The sequence below is a fragment of the Mustelus asterias genome, chromosome 4 (genome assembly GCF_964213995.1).
Source record: "Mustelus asterias chromosome 4, sMusAst1.hap1.1, whole genome shotgun sequence".
NCBI lineage: Eukaryota > Metazoa > Chordata > Chondrichthyes > Carcharhiniformes > Triakidae > Mustelus > Mustelus asterias.
In genome coordinates this window covers 52308975-52324844 of record NC_135804.1, presented here as the reverse complement: position 1 = coordinate 52324844, position 15870 = coordinate 52308975, and the positions used below count along the sequence as shown (strand labels likewise).

The following is a 15870-nucleotide window of genomic DNA, read 5'->3' as shown; positions in this document are numbered from 1 at the left end:
AATATAAATTTCTTGCTGCAGAACAACATCTGTCTTATAGATGTTTCAGTCTGCACTAACTTTAGATACAATGTGAATCCAGTCAGGTCCATAAAGTTGTAGTTTGAATGAGCTTGAAGTATACAATAGACACCAACTGTTCTCACTTTGCCATAAAAAGACATTAGCAAACAGGGAAAGGCAAACAATATGCCATACTGAAAATTTAATGCAATGATAACTGGTTTCTTATAAATTGTCCATGAGGCAATTAGTACTGGTATTAAATTGAGCTTCCTAGCATGAAGCTCACAGAGTTTTTAAAGTGATCATAGATCATCAAATCCCCACAGTGCAGAAGGGGGCCATTCTGCCCATTGAGTCTGCACCTACAACAGTCCCACCCAGGCCCTATCCCCATAACCCACGTATTTGCCCTGCTAATCCCCCTGACACTAAGGGGAAATTTAGCATTGCCATCAACCTAACCCGCGCATCTTTGGACTGTGGGAAGGAACCAGAGCACCCGTAGGAAATCCACGAGGACACGGGGAGAACATGCAAATTCCAAACAGACAGCCACCCAAGGCCAGAATTGAACCGAAGTCCTTGGAACTGTGAGGCAGCAGTGCTGACCACTGTGCTACCATGCTGCTGGTATGACTGCATGATCTCTGAAAACCCTCAACAAATTCACTGGGTTTGTGATTTTAAATTTGGCCTGTTAAACATTTTGGGTGGGATTTTCCAGCACCCCACCCCCCGAAGGCAGGTCTCCATTGGCTGCCAACCGGGTCTTCTGGTCCTGCTGATGTCTATGATGTTTTTTGTGGCTGGCCCATCCCTCCACCAGGGAACCCGTCATTGACCAGGGAGGGGGTCACCTTCAACGGAACAGGAGGTTCTCGCTGGTGGAAGGGATCGGTAAAACCTGCTCTTTGGATAGGATTTTCCAACTCTGGCTGCCACCAAGACCATCCAGTCCTGTCGAAAGCCAATGGGCATTTGGATGAGCTGCTGATTCTCCTGCAACAGGTCCCACTATGACGTGGCTGGAAAATTCTGGCCTTTACTCCAGTAAAGGTGCTATATAAATGCAAGCTGTTGTTGTATACGTCCACTTCAGGTGGAAAGAACCTTGCTAAACTTGTTTTGACCACAAACATTAGCTGAATATTTATATATCCAGTGGTGTTGTCATTCCCAACTTGTCAATGTGCTTTCTTTGCCAGGATGAGCACCAGCGGAATTAAGGAAGTGCTGGAGAGTAACCATGGTCAGCTGGTGGAATGTCTCAGTCTGGAAGCGAACCATGTACTTGAAAAGGCCAAGGGTATCCTCGATGAGATGGAGCTTAACTTTGTCATGAGCCAAAAAACCAACAAGGAGAAGGTTTCAGTGCTGCTAAAGACATTGATGACCAAAGATAATGAGACTTGCAAGAAATTCATTGAAACTGTCATTATCGTTATGCCCTGTAATTTATTGCCCATGGGTCTGGAAAACATGCTCATGACAGCTGGAGATAATGACACAGAAGGTAATGTGTGGTGCTTAAGATCGATAAAATATAAAGAGTTGGGAACCCATAGAGTCCAAGAAAGAACACAATGAAGTGAAATGATTTTGTCATTGTTCAGTTTTGACCCAGTCACATTAGCAACATTTCAGAGGCATCCGGATGGGTACATGAATAGGGAGGGAGTGGAGGAATATGGACCGAGTAAGGGCAGAAGATTTTTTTAGTTTAGTTAGGGCATCGTGATCGGCACAGGCTTGGAGGGCCGAAGGGCCTGTTCCTGTGCTGTACTTTTTCTTTGTTCTTTGTTCTCTTTGTTCAGTCTAATTGGAGTTGGCTTACTTTGTTCAACATAGGGATTGCTGGACAAAAACAACCATTCTCCTTCTGCCCAGTAGCTACATGTGACAACAATAATGGAGTCATTGACTATTAATCACAATTAATCTCTATCAATTAGTAGACCGGGAAATGACACTAAGAAAACCCTGGAGAAGGAAAACTTTGGGATCATAGGTCTAAAGCCATCAATTCTTTCCACATGTCATGTCTCAAATTACTCATTAATGTATGCCCAAAATGTTCATTCCTTGAATCCAGTATTGAATATTTAACCTTTGCTATTCTGTTTTTGTTCAGTTTGATTTATTCCATTCCATTAAACTTCAGAATCAGTGTTTAAAAACGCTAGTTCCAAATTAATGCAACAAGTAATTTACCCACATCAATGAGCAAAATGAAACCAAAAATAATATGAAGAATGTATTAAACTAATTTGACTTGTCTATATTTTCATTTGAGATAACTATATATTAAGAAATTGCATGGATTTTGCGTGTGGATTCTAGGTTTGCCAAAGGGTATATTAACAGTACTTGTGGAGTTAAGAACTGACTTAACCATAGAGGAAAGACTTTTGAAAATTCTCTACCCTGTGGCTTCTCTCTTAACGTTGTGTCACGCCACAACTCAGGACTTGAGCTACATTTACACTGTAACTGTGTTTTAAACCATTACAGAAAGTTGTGTTTGAATACGCTAAAAAAGGTTTCTGATGTTATCTGCAATAATTGTCCTAAGACCCAGCAGGTTCAGATACTTATATGCTGCAAACAATTTGAAAGGCACAGGTCATTATTCTGTCCAGCTTCACCGAAGGAAGAGTAAAGGCCTTCTATTATAATTAGCTGTGACTAACAATCAGTTTGTCAAGTAGAGCTCTGCAAGCTTTCTGGTTTATGAAAAATGTGACTGGTAGACTAAAGAACCTTTTCTTTCCAGGTATATTATGCCAGCAACCGAATGAATCTAATTCTGACATTACGGCATTCTCGGACGTAGAATCAAGCGTAACAGGTAAGGGTGGAAATTGTGGGATAGTTTATTTTTTAAGAAGGGAACAAAAGAATATCTAAGAAAGTTGACAGAGGGAAGCCAGGGAACTATACAAGCTAGCTTATAGCTGTTGTTGGGAAGTTGCTGGAGTCTATAATTAAGGATAGGCTGACAAAAAATCTTGAAAGTTTTCAGCTATCCAGAGAGAGACAGTATGGGTAGGTATAGAGTCATGTGGCACGGTGGCACTGTGGTTAGCACTGCTGCCTCACAGCACCAGGGACCTGGGTTCAATTCTGGCCTAGGGTCACTGTCTGTGTGGAGTTTGCACATTTTCCCCGTTCTGCGTGGGTTTCCTCCAATTGCTGCGGTTTCCTCTTACAGTCCAAAGATGTGCAGGTTAGGTTGATTGGCCATGCTAAATTGCCCCTAGTGTCAGAAGGCTTCGCAGGCTAAATATGTGGGGTTTCGGGTATAGGGTCTGGGTGGGATTGTGGTCGGTGCAGACTTGATGGGCCGAATGGCCTTCTTCTGCACTGTAGGGATTCTATGCCTGATTGATCACCTCTTTGTGAAAATGCAATGTGGTGGGCCACGTCAATGTCTGTGGATGTGATTTATATGGACTTCCAGCAGATATGGGCCAGAATTCTCCCGTCTTGCACTCTCTGCTACCACTGCCAGTGAGAACAGAGAATTTGGCGAGTCAGCCAAATTTCCATTTACAGCAGCGGGACTGGAGAATCCCAGTTTCGGGCGAGGTCGGAGAATTCCGGCTCTGATCATACATGAGAGATCATTAGGTAGAGTTGAAAATTCATAGAATTGAAGTCAAATTATTGACCTGGCTGGGAAACTGGCTGCGCAGCAGGAGACACAGTGTAGGAATAAAGGACAGGTATTCTAATTGTCAGGATGTGTCTAATGCTGTCCCACAGCGACCTGTGATAGAGCCTTAACTACTCACCATATTTGTTAATAACTTAGCTGATACGTTAGAAAGCCACGTAAAAAGATTAGCTGATGATACAAAGATTGGAAGAATTGTAAATAATGTAGATGGAAGTGTAATATTACAGAAATATAGATAGATTAAGGGAATGTGCAAAATTGTGATAAATCAGTTTCAATGTAGGCAAAAGTGAGGCCATCCATTTTGGAAAGGAAAGGATAGAGAAGTGTACTTTCTAAGTTAGATAAGTTTAAAGTTTATTTATTAGTGTCACAAGTAGGTTTACGCTAACACTGCAATGAAGTTGCTGTGAAAATCCCCTAGTTGCCACACTCCAGCACCTGTTCGGGTACACTGAGGGAGAATTTAGCATGGTCAATGCACCTAACCAGCAATCAGACTGTGGGAGGAAACAAGAGCACCCGGAAGGAACCCACGCAGACACGGGCAGAACGTGCAAGCTCTACACAGACAGTGACCCAAGCCGGGAATCAAACCCGAGTCCCTGGCGCTGTGAGGCAGCAGTGTTAACCAATGTGCCACCGTGCCGCCTATTGCCATAAAGGTCCAAAGAATCTTAGGGGGTCCAGGTACAGCAACAGAAAATAATCAAAACTTGAATGGAATGCTGGACGTTAAATCAAGAGGAATGGGACACAAAGATCCATTGTTTACTATGGAACTTAAGGACAGCGTTATATTAAAAGAAGAGGCTTATAATGCTACAAAGAAAAGTAATAAGGCTAAGGATTAGGTGAGTTCTAGAAACAACCAAAGGGTGGCCAAAAGTTCATTAACAAAGGTGAAAAACAGAGTAAGAGTAAACTGGTCAGGGACATTGAAATAGTATGTTAGAACTTTCACAGATATAGAAAAAGGAAGAGAACAGCTAAAATAAATGTTGGTCTCTTAGATGCAGAGGCAGGAGAAATTGTCATGGGGAATGAGAAAATGACAGCGATCTTGAACAAATGTTTTGTTTAAAAATATTCGCTGACTGGGGCCATTTCTCGGTCAGACCCTGCTCCAGGCACAGCCTTGGAATGATGACACCCTCACTGACAGGGATGAACCCTCCTGTTGTAGAAAGTGAGGAAGCCTCCAATTTGAGATGCGTTCTGAAAATGTTTCCATTTAAAAAAAATAAGCTGTGGCCACAGCTGCCTGGTCACCATTGTAGAGGAAAACCCTTTCCATAGGATGGTCTTGGGCTGCAGCTGTGCCCTGTTGATCCCTGTGGCACTGCAGGAGGTTGGGAGGTATGTAGGAGAGGCCTCATGGTTCTCGCTGGCCGTCCACCAGCAAGCCACCTCCAGGTACCTGCTGGACTTTGGCCCCTGTGGAGGGCCTGTTTGCTGTCAAGAAGAAGTGGACACTGCCAGACAGTTACTCCTTGCTGTTTCAACCCTGTCTCTGCCAAGAGCAGATGCTGGAACCCGTCGGCCCACTGACCAGACTCCCTCTCGTCCTATCTCCCTCCTAGTCTGCCATCAAAGCTACCTCAGCAGAACTGGCAAGATTTCACACCTGACTTCACAGTAGAAGACACAAATTGCATACCAGAAATAGAGGGTAACCAAGGGACTATTAAGAGTAAGGAACTTAAAGTGAGCCATATCAGCAAAGTCCGAAAAAGGATAGTTGCAAAGATAGTGAATGAACTGATTTTCCAAAATTCCATAGAGTCTACAATGGTAGATTGGAAGTTAGCAAATGTAACAACACTCTTTCAATACTTGGGGAGTCAGTTAGCTGGTTAGTTGATGAAGAGTAATACCAACGGTGTGGGTTCATAGAATCACAGAATCCCTACAGTGCTGAAGGAGGCCATCCAGCCCATCGAGTCTGCACCGACCACAATCCCACCCAGGTACTATCCCCATAGCCCCTCATATTTACCCAGCTAATCCCCCTGACACTAGGGTCAATTTATCATGGCCAATTAACCTAACCTGCACATCTTTGGACTGTGGGAAGAAACCAGAGTACCCGGAGGAAACCCATGCAGACACGGGGAGAAAGTGCAAACTCCACACAGACAGTGACCTGAGGCTGGAATTGAACCCGGGTGCCTGGTGCTGTGAGGCAGCAGTGCTAACCGCTGTGCCACCATGCTGTCCATACAGGGTTCAATTCCTATATTAGCTGAGGTTACTCATGAAGGCTTGTCACCTCAACCTTACCCCTTGCCCGAGGGGTGGTGATCCTCAGGTTATAACACCCCCACCTCCCCACCCCAACTCAAAGGGGAGAGCAGTCTATGGTTATTTGGGACTATGGCAACGTCACCTTTTTATTCTAAAGCTGTATGTTCCTTGTACAAGTACGCCCAAGTGTCCCTGAACATCAACATTTGGAAGTTGCACTCCATTTGAAAATAAATTCTGCTTCTCTATCCTTCCTACCAAAGTGAAGAATCTGACACTTTCCCATATTTTACTCCATTTCCACTGATTAAGGAGTCTACAATTAGGGACAGTCTAAAAATGACGGCCAAATCTTTCAGGAGTGAAATGAGGAAATACTTCTACATACAAAGGATGGTAGAAGTTTGGAACTGTCTACCACAAACGGCAAATGATGCTCAATCAGTTGTTAACTTTAAAGCTGAGGTTGATAGACTTTTGTTAACTAAAGGTATTCAGGGAAATCACAGAATTTTTACAGTGCATAAAGAGGCCATTTGGCCCAGCGACTCTGCACTGGCTCTCTGAAAGAGCATTCTACCTGGTCCCACTCCCTTGCCTTATCTCCATAACTTTGCACATTCTTTCTTTTCAGATAGCAATCCAATTGCCCTTTTGAACACTTCGATTGAATCTACCTCCACCAGTCCTTCAGGAAATTTGTTCCAGACTCCAACCACCCTCTGGATGAAAATCTTTTCCCTCACACAACATATACTCCTTTTCCCATTATTTTGAATCCGTGCCCTCTAGTTCTTGATGCTCTCTTGAGTGGGAATAGTTTCTCACCATTTACCCTGTCCATATCCCTCAGGATCTTGAATACCTCTATCAAGTCCCCTCTCAGTCTTCTTTTCTCCAAGGAAAACAATCCCAATCTCTCTAATCTATCCTAATAGTTACAGTTATGTATCCCTGGAATAATTCATGTGAATATTCTCTGTACTTTCTCCAATGCCTTCACATCCTTCCTCAAGTATAGTGCCCAGAGCTGGATGCAGTGCTCCAGATTAGTCCTAACGAGTGTATTATACAAGGTATTGGGCAAAATTGAGTAGAAAAGGCTTAAAGGGCTTCTTTTTTATTCATTCGTGGGACATGGGCATCGCTGACTGGCCAGCATTTGGTGCTCATCCCCAGTTGCCTTTGTACTGAGTGACTTGCAAGGTCATTCCAGAGGGCAGTTGAGAGTCAACCGCATTGCCGTGGATCTGGAGTCAAATTTACGCCAAACCAAGTAAAGATAGCAGATTTCCTTCCCTAAACGACATTAGTGAACCAGATGGGTTTTTCCGACAATCGACAATGGTTTCATGGTTATCAGTAGATTCTTAATTCCAGATAATTTTATTGAATTCAAATAAAATATCACGCACTTCGATGCTTTGATGTTCCTAATTGGGAGAAGTTATGGGGCGAAACAAACATTCAACCCATCTAACCTAGAATTTGAACTGGAATTACAGTGAAGATTTTAGCTGGATTGGCCATTTTGGTAAACTTTCTTTCTGCACTCCTCATACACTCACCCTTCCCTTCCCCCATCACCCTCTCCCCATCGGCCTGCCCCCTGCCAAATAATTGGCTGAGGTATTCTTTGGGAATATCTTTGCTAAGTTAAAACTATAGTGATCCTGTAAATGTTTGTACCAGTTCCTAGACCCTGAACTGCTTCAATTTATGCATGAAAGTATGAAGTTGGAACACTTGGAATAGAATCTTGTCACTCATAATGTAACCCAAGCTTGACGTTTGTTGGTGTAGTGATATGAACACTCAAAATGAACAATCCAAATAAAATCCGTGGATCAGTTACTCTGTGATGGTGCGAAAACTAAGACATGCAATAGATCCGTCTTTAAAACACAAAGCAACACCCTGGTCTATTAATTTTTAAATGGAGGTGTATTTATTATTCTTCTTCTGGCCTCTGGATGAATTGAATCAATAATGTGTTTGCTCATGTGCCGGAGATGTGACAGAGGCAGCAGACCCTTTATTAAAATAAGACACACAATCCAAACAGTGCATTTCCCCATTCTGATCTTGTGTTACTTCCACAGCCCTGGCAGAGGCAGAGACTTGGCATTAGGCAGACGCAAGCAAGAGAAAAGAAGGCCTGTGATCTTTCTTATAGGAAACATGGCCGTTAATTCACAGCAAAGTCCCACAAATGAAATACCAATGAGATGCATGACTGGATTCTATTTTTCACTGATGTTAGTTGAAGGATAAAAATTGGCCAGAAGACTGTGCCTTAGTGCTCAAGTCTATGGGGTGGTATTTGAAACCATTACCTTCTGACCTGGAGGCAAGAGATCTAACTTGCAAATCATTATAGTGTTTGGGCACTATATGCATGTGACTCGCTCTCTCTTTCACTCTCTGGGGGTGATCTTACCTTCTTGTCCTGCCGGTTAATGGGTGGGGTGAGCTGGTAAGGTCGCCCAGTTTCTTCCCTCTCACAATCTTACTAGGCCCAGATTTCCAGCGAGATCAGCCTCATGCCCAGCAATGGAAGGGCGCAAGGCTGATCTCAATATATAAATCCATTTAAACGTAGATTTAAATATTATTAGTGAGCCCGGGCGCAACTGTCCAGACTCACTTGCCTTAGCGGCCTTGCCAGTGAAGGTCCTCACTGGCAAGGGTCACATATAATTCCCATCAATGGGGAAGTCATGATGGCCTGGCCGATAGGACCAGAGGCCATTGATCCCCTCCAACTGGTTGGGAGCGGGGGTGGCAGTGCCCCTGTGGCAGTGCCAGCCTGACACCTGGGCACTGCCAGTCTAGCACTGGCAGTACTCACCGGGCACAGGGCAGTGCCAAGGGGGCAGGGCCTGGGGCGGCACCTAAGGGGAAGGCTGGGTTCTGGATGGGCATGGGCCTAGGGGAAGTCAGGCAAGGCTTGGATGGGGGCAGGGCCTAAGGGGAGGCGGGTGAGAGGGAAGCTGCGCAATCCGCAACTGGGATGAGGGTGGGGGGGGGGGGAGCTGCACACTCTGCAACTGGTGATCAACTGGGGTGGTTCGAGGGGGGTAATCAACCTGACTGGGCTGGGGGTTGGGAGTGCGATTGGCCGGGCTGGGCTGGTGAGTGGGGGGCGGGGGGTGGGCAAGCGATATCTAGGTGGGTGAGGGGGTGATAGGCCAGGGAAGCCAGCGATCGCGGGGGGAGGCGGGCAATATCCAGGGGCGATATTGCACAGAACAGAGAGGTCTGTGCATGCGCGATTGCACCCTCTACTGTGAGCTGCTGGCTTTCTGGCAAGCTAAGGCTTTGCCCCCATCCCCTACTGGCAAGAAACAGACTGTGCAAATGACTGGCATAAGCTTGGACTTGTGGCCTTGCTGAAAAAACGGATCTGAAACTCTCCCATTTTCACGCTCATTTGGGACTTAGAATTTTTTGGTAAGATCACCCCTCTGTCTCTGTCTCTCCCCTCCTCACTCTCTCTCTGTCTCTTTCTCAGCCATGATCATATTGAATGGCGGGGCAGGTCTGAAGAGCCTGGTGGCCTATTCCTGCTTCTATTTCTTGTTTTCTCTGGCCGCAATTTTGCTTCAGTTGTACAGGGCATCGGTGAGGCTACATCTGGAGTATGTGTACAGTATTAGTCTCCTTATTTAAGGAAAGATGTAAATGAATTATAAGCATTTCAGAGAAGGTTTACTAGACTAATACCAGGAATGGGCGAGTTGTCTTATGAGGAAAGGTTGGAGAGGTTAGATTTGTATCCACTGGAGTTTAGAAGAGTAAGAGGCGACTTGATTGAAACCTTATGATCTTGAATGGTATTGACAAGGTGGATGTGGAGAGGATGTTTCATCTTGTCAGAGAATCTAGAATAGGGGTCACTGTTTAAAAATACGAGGTCGCTCATTGAAGACGGAGATGAGGAGAAATGTTTTCTCTTAGAGAGTCATGGGTTTCTGGAACTCTATTCCAGAAACAGCGGTGGGAGCAGAGTGTTTGAATATTTTTAAGGCAGAGCTGGATAGATTCTTGTTTAACCAGGGGGTGAAAGGTTATAGGGGGTTTTGAGGAATGTGGGGTGGAAGTTATAATCAGCGGGAACTTGCGGTCTTGTTTCTCATGGTGGGTTCATGGCAGGCCACCATTCTCACTGAAGGTTGTCAGGAACCTGTTTAGCGTACAAAAAATAGAATTTAAATGAACACCCTCCTCATATATATAAAAATGTTATGTATTTCTTTATATGTGTGTGTGGACAACTGGTTATAAAAGAATTTACGATTTAGCATAAAGTTGATATGTATTTCCTGGCCGAGTTGCCAGTAATCTGACTAATCCCAAATCGTACTTGTCGCCATGAACAAACATTCCCACTTCATCTGTTCAGTAGTGTGTCATTAATATCTCGACAACTTCTTTAGATATTGGAAGAAAACGAAAAGCAGGACAAGTGACAAACCCTAAACCTACTGAAGAAAAACGGTCGAGAAAAGGTAATTAGAAGCACTAGATAGTAATAACTGTGAGCTGCAACAAAAACTAGCCTCACGGGGATAAATCTATGTATTTGACCCTTGGCCTATTTGCTCACTCCCGTTTGGATTTTGTTTTTCCATGGGCTTTGGGATGACAAAAGGATTCCCAAGCTCACAGTTACCGGCAGCACAACTGGCACAGGTATTCCCAGAGGTGACCTTCTAATTGGCTGCCTCCAAGCTGGTTGTCTAATAATGAAAAGCGGGTGACTTTGCAATGCTGAAGGCCCAATCAGAGGACTGGAGCCTCATCGAGAGAGGTGATGCTGCTGAGGCAACTCGGAGAATGTGAGCTCGCTTTAAAACGGAAACACCCTTGGAGCTGAAAAAAAAAGTGTATAATTTAAAGGGGGTGGAGGGACCTCTCAGATCAGAGGAGAAATCTCTCTGCTTGGATCACTGGGATACACAGAAGGTCCTTTGATGTTTGTGGACCCTCTTTTGGGGATGCTGTCTGCACTGCTGCAAGGAGGCCACCCCCATTAAGCTGGGGGCCCCCGAACACAACAGGGTGAGATGGGAGGGAGGCTGCTCTGCTATCAGAGAATGTACATTAGAAGAAAAAACATCCCCAGTTGGAGCCTGAATTATTTCAATTAGCTGTGCACATCCAACATGGTGCACACTCTGGGAATGCATTGGGGAGCAGCCCTGATGAGGCACCCACTGTTATTTTCCTGGGCACCCACTCACCTCCGACCCTGTCACCCCAGGGCTTGGAAAATTGAGCCCCCCCACCTGCCTGTGACTGCAGACTTGCTGTGATCAGGATCCCATATTGCCCATTAGTGCTTTACACAACTCGGCTGTTTGATCTGCCCTGGAAACAAGGCCCAATTTTATTACCACCCCCTCCCCGCTGAAGGCCCACTGAAGGCTTTCAGTGATGGTACATCCACATTGACAATAGACAGGACTTTGACCCAACAACAAGGAATTGGCACTAGTTCAGCTGAATAATTGGATTCAGATTTGGCCCAGATTGCCCTGCAATGGCGAGGTTAGTGATTTAATCTGTACATGTACCTGCTGACCTCACTGTCAATAAACAATCCCTTGGATTAGTTTCAGTTGCCTGGGTGAGTCAGAGGGGAATTTTCTGAGTGTTGTCCCCGTATTAATTTCCTTTTTTGCATCTCTGTGAAGATGACACGGCCGCAGAGTGTGACAAAATGTTCGATCATGAAGCTCAAAACATATTTCTGTATATTTTGATGGATGTTTGTGCATAAGTCTGAAAGCTATTTCCTATTCTACTTCAGGCAATCATTGCAAAACAGCAGCAGTTACACCCGCTTCCATGGCCAGTTTCACTTGCACTATGTGGAATCCAGACCCTGGAGAAATGGACAACACGCCCTCTCAAACAGGAGAAGAGTATTTGAATTTACCAGCAATTTCAGGTCATTCTTAACATTCGATTTTAAGGTCATTTGTTCTTTCTCTTTACCAATGGAGGCAAAGCATGTACGTTTTGCTGAACCTTTAGGACTCACTGTTAGGCTGGTGTTTGGAGTCTCATGCAGGGTACTGCACTTTGAAAGGACTCGAGATCCTTCCTAGTTGGTGCAGGAGGGACTTACTAGAGGAGCAAGGGGCAAGGCATATCGAGGACTGGTGAGAGGAGAGAAATTAGGGTGGAGCAGAGATGGTGAAGGAGAGATTTAAAAGTGGTGTTGTAACTGATGGTCGGGGGGCCGGGTTCGTTTTGATTGAGAAGATAAGAACAATCTGTCTCCTGTGTCAGCGGATCCAATATCAGAAGATCCAGAACTGCGATAATAGGTGAAAACAGCAGTAGGAGGTGAAGAACTTTACTTTTGTACAACTTGTCCCAATCTAATATTCACTGTGGAAGCAGATTCAGTAGTAGCTTTCAAAAGGTAAAGGAATGTCTACAAGAAAAGGAAGGATTTGCGGGGGTCTGAGGAAAGGGCAGGGGATTGGACTCTTTCCAAGTATTGGTAAAGGCACAATGACCTTTTCCTGTGCTGTTAAATTCTATGGCTACAAAATTTGGATGCGTAGCACTCACTTTTTGTCACTCTGAGCCCAACAGGGCAACATGGAGTGGTGGACGCCATGTTGGGGATGGAAATATGCAAAATAGACAGATGGTGATGCAGTCAGGGTGTAATATTGATTGACCGCAGAGGTTTCAGTTCCAAACCTCAATACTCCAGCGCACACCCCACAATGCTGAAACAAAAGGCACCATAAAACATTGTTCCGTACAAATGCTATCAAACAAACCAACATTCCATACAAAATTCAGCTAATCACTCTTAAACATTCCCTTGGTGCCTTTATTCCATGTATCTCTGCCTATCCTACTGTTCCCATGCAGTTCTACCATTGCGGCATGGCTGCTGCAAGGCTCCTGACTTTCAGATGAGGAGTCTACAGGTCAACTTAACACTGCCCTGGCCCGAGGAGGACTGAGTTGGATGTCTGATCAGCATCTTGTAAGGCCACTAGGGATTGGCTGTTGTGGCACCACACATGCTGCCATCCTGAGAGAGGGCAGTGAGTTTCTGTGCCAGGCAGCCACTGCCACTCCCCTGGGGCAGCACCTCGGTGATCCTGGTAACTTGCTGTATCACTAATCGCTGGACTGTTGCGGGGCCTGGCACACCCCTTTGTGTTCCTCGGCTGGTGTGAGCTGGCGTGTATAAACTCTGTTTGCAATTTGTTTGTAGATTCTCGGGTGTGCTGCAGTCTTTTGTGGGAGGCTAATTGATGCTGTGCTAGCCAATTAGCATGTGTTTACGAAGCTCAGGGCTAGTGTTAGGTATGGCGCACATTGTGATATTGAGCCTGTCACTTGAAACTCGTTGCTTAGATATTCTCTGGGGAGAATTGGTCGAATAAAGGTTAGATTTTGAGGACGATTAAGGGGATGTTGTACAAATTGTCAACTCCTTGTGGATCCTTGTTCTTGCACTGAAGGAAAGTCAGAAAAGGAACAGGAAGAAAGGAAGAAGAGAGGAAGAAATTCATTTGCTGATACATTGGTCATGATTTAGAGCCAGGCCAGCGAGAGGCGCAATTCCTGTAATGGCTGCTGAATCTCGCGAGAGGCCGAAACGCGATTTGCGCAGGCAAGATTTAAGTTCAGGATCTTCCCCAAGCCCCTGCACTGATGCGATCAGGTATACACCCAGCAAGGGCACGAGTCTGATTAGCATATATTAACATACATTAGAATCTCATCAGCAGACTTGACGCCACTGCTTCTGCTCTGACCGTATCTTCCCGTCCAGCAGGCATGATGTCACATCAGCGTGAATCACTACTGGTTTTCAAAAACACAAACCAGTCATGATCACCATGCTGGGGGAGGGGGGGCACACAGGTAGGTATAGCCCCCAGATGGTGAGGAACGACTGCCCCATGACACTTACATTGGCACTGCCAATCTGGCAGTGGCATCCCAGTTCTGCCAGGGTGGCAGTGCCAGAGGTGAGCCCTCTGGGGCGCAGAGTGTACACTACAAGAGTAGCGAGGTCTTGCTTCAGTTCTATAGGAGCCAGATTGCAATAGAGGGAGTGCAATGCATTTTTCTGGGGATGGTGGGACTGTCTTATGAAGAGAGATTGGGGAAACTGGGCCTATATTCTCCAGAGTTTTGGAAAATTTGAGGTGATCTTATTGAAACCTACAAAATAATGAAAGGAATAGACGGGGCAGATGGAGGTAAGATACTTCTCTTGGTTGAGGGAGTCTAGAACTGGGGGCACAATTTCAAAATAAAAGGGATGTCACTTAGGACCGAGATGAGGAAGGATTTCTTGACACAGAGGGAAGTAAATCATTGAAATTCTCTACCCCAGAGGGTTGTGGAAACTCAGTCACTGATTGTGTTTAATGTAAAAATTGACAGATTTCTGATTACAATAACATAAAGGGTTATGGGGATAGTGTGGGTAAAAGGAATTGAATTGTCCAATCAGCCATGTTGTTTTGAATGGCTGGCCTGGCTTGATGTGCTGAATGGCGTACTTCTGTTCCTAAATTTCTCCCACTGGGTTTCTTTTGTGCTTTCGAAGCTTTAAAGTACACGATCCAAAATGTTAATATATTTGCAGTAGACACAAAGCATATACATTAGCGATACCTTTGAACTGGTATAATTTTATACTGACAGGAGTGCTGCACCATTTGACATGAAATGTATTAAATAGCAGGAGGATCATTCACTATGACATACACGCTTCTACACTTTCCAGCATTAGGAAATACAGTGAGCGGGCAGCGTTTATAAGCAGCAAGTCTTCACATGCTGGCTGAAAGGCTGGCCTTGCTATCAGTCACATCACATGTATTGCAGTGGTGTTCACCAGACTCAGCAGGGACAGAGCTCTAACTGACATTCTAGGACATTACTGCAGTGGACAAGGGCTTTCCATAGTGGCCAATGGGTTCCAGCTACTCTGGATAAACCCAGGCATTAAAAAGACCTACAAAACCTTGCCCCACCTATCCCAAGTATTCAATGATTTGATTTGATTTATAAGTGTCACATGTATTAACATACAGTGAAAAGTATTGTTTCTTGCACGCTATACAGCCAAAGCATACCTTTCATAGAGAAGGAAAGGAGAGAGTGCAGAATGTAGTGTTACAGTCATAGTTAGGGTGTAGAGTGTTCAAGTGCTTCTCCACGAACCTACACTGTGGGCGGGATTTTCCGGCTGCACTCACCCCAAGACCGTAAAGTCTTACCCGAGGGCAACGGACCTTTGCATGGTTCGTCCTGGCCGCTACGATTCCCGTGGCAGGTGGTACGGGAAAATTCCTCCCTATGACATAAACTCCAGTCCCCCATCTGTTATTTTAAGTCATTTAGAGATGTAACTTCCCAGTGATAGAGCATTAGGAGTTAAAAAAAACATTTAATTAACATTATAATTGTTACTTTTAATGCATTTTCAGCTGAGGAAAATGTTCCAATTCGATAAATCACGCCGGGGTATTTTTGGGGTGCTTTAAGATTATGGGCCTGATTTTACCATTTTGAGTCTAAGTGCTGAATCTGGGCATCAAATAGATCTGGGCCTGGAATCCTCTTTCCAGCACGCCCATACCCGTTTTGCCGGCTCCGGTCCGATTCGTGCTGTGGGCGGGGCTTAGCGCTGGCGGACCGATCAGAGTTCTGAACTGCGCATGCGCAGTTCGAAAAAAATCTGACAGAATGTGCCCGGGCGCGAAAAAAAAAGCAGAAAGCGGAGAGAGCGGCTCCCTGGCAATCATCCTCTGGTCGGGGGGGGGGGGTTCCGCTGCCAGTCTGCGGCCGATCGGTGGGGAGGGAGGGGGCAGGGGGGTCCGCCGCCACTCTGCAGGCGATCCCTCCTCCCCACCGGAGGAACGAATCCCTCCTGCCGG

General features: G+C 45.2%; 1 protein-coding gene across 2 annotated transcripts in view; it reads left to right on the top strand.

Moving 5' to 3' along the window:
* The window catches only part of nlrc5 (NLR family, CARD domain containing 5), a 191942-nt gene that overhangs the window by 47382 nt on the left and 128690 nt on the right, over positions 1 to 15870 (top strand). For both annotated transcript variants that reach the window (XM_078211022.1, XM_078211023.1), the window contains 4 exons: positions 1212 to 1519; positions 2780 to 2854; positions 10372 to 10443; positions 11748 to 11888. In XM_078211022.1, the coding sequence (XP_078067148.1) occupies positions 1212 to 1519; positions 2780 to 2854; positions 10372 to 10443; positions 11748 to 11888 (596 nt within the window). The remainder of the gene's footprint in view (positions 1 to 1211; positions 1520 to 2779; positions 2855 to 10371; positions 10444 to 11747; positions 11889 to 15870) is intronic.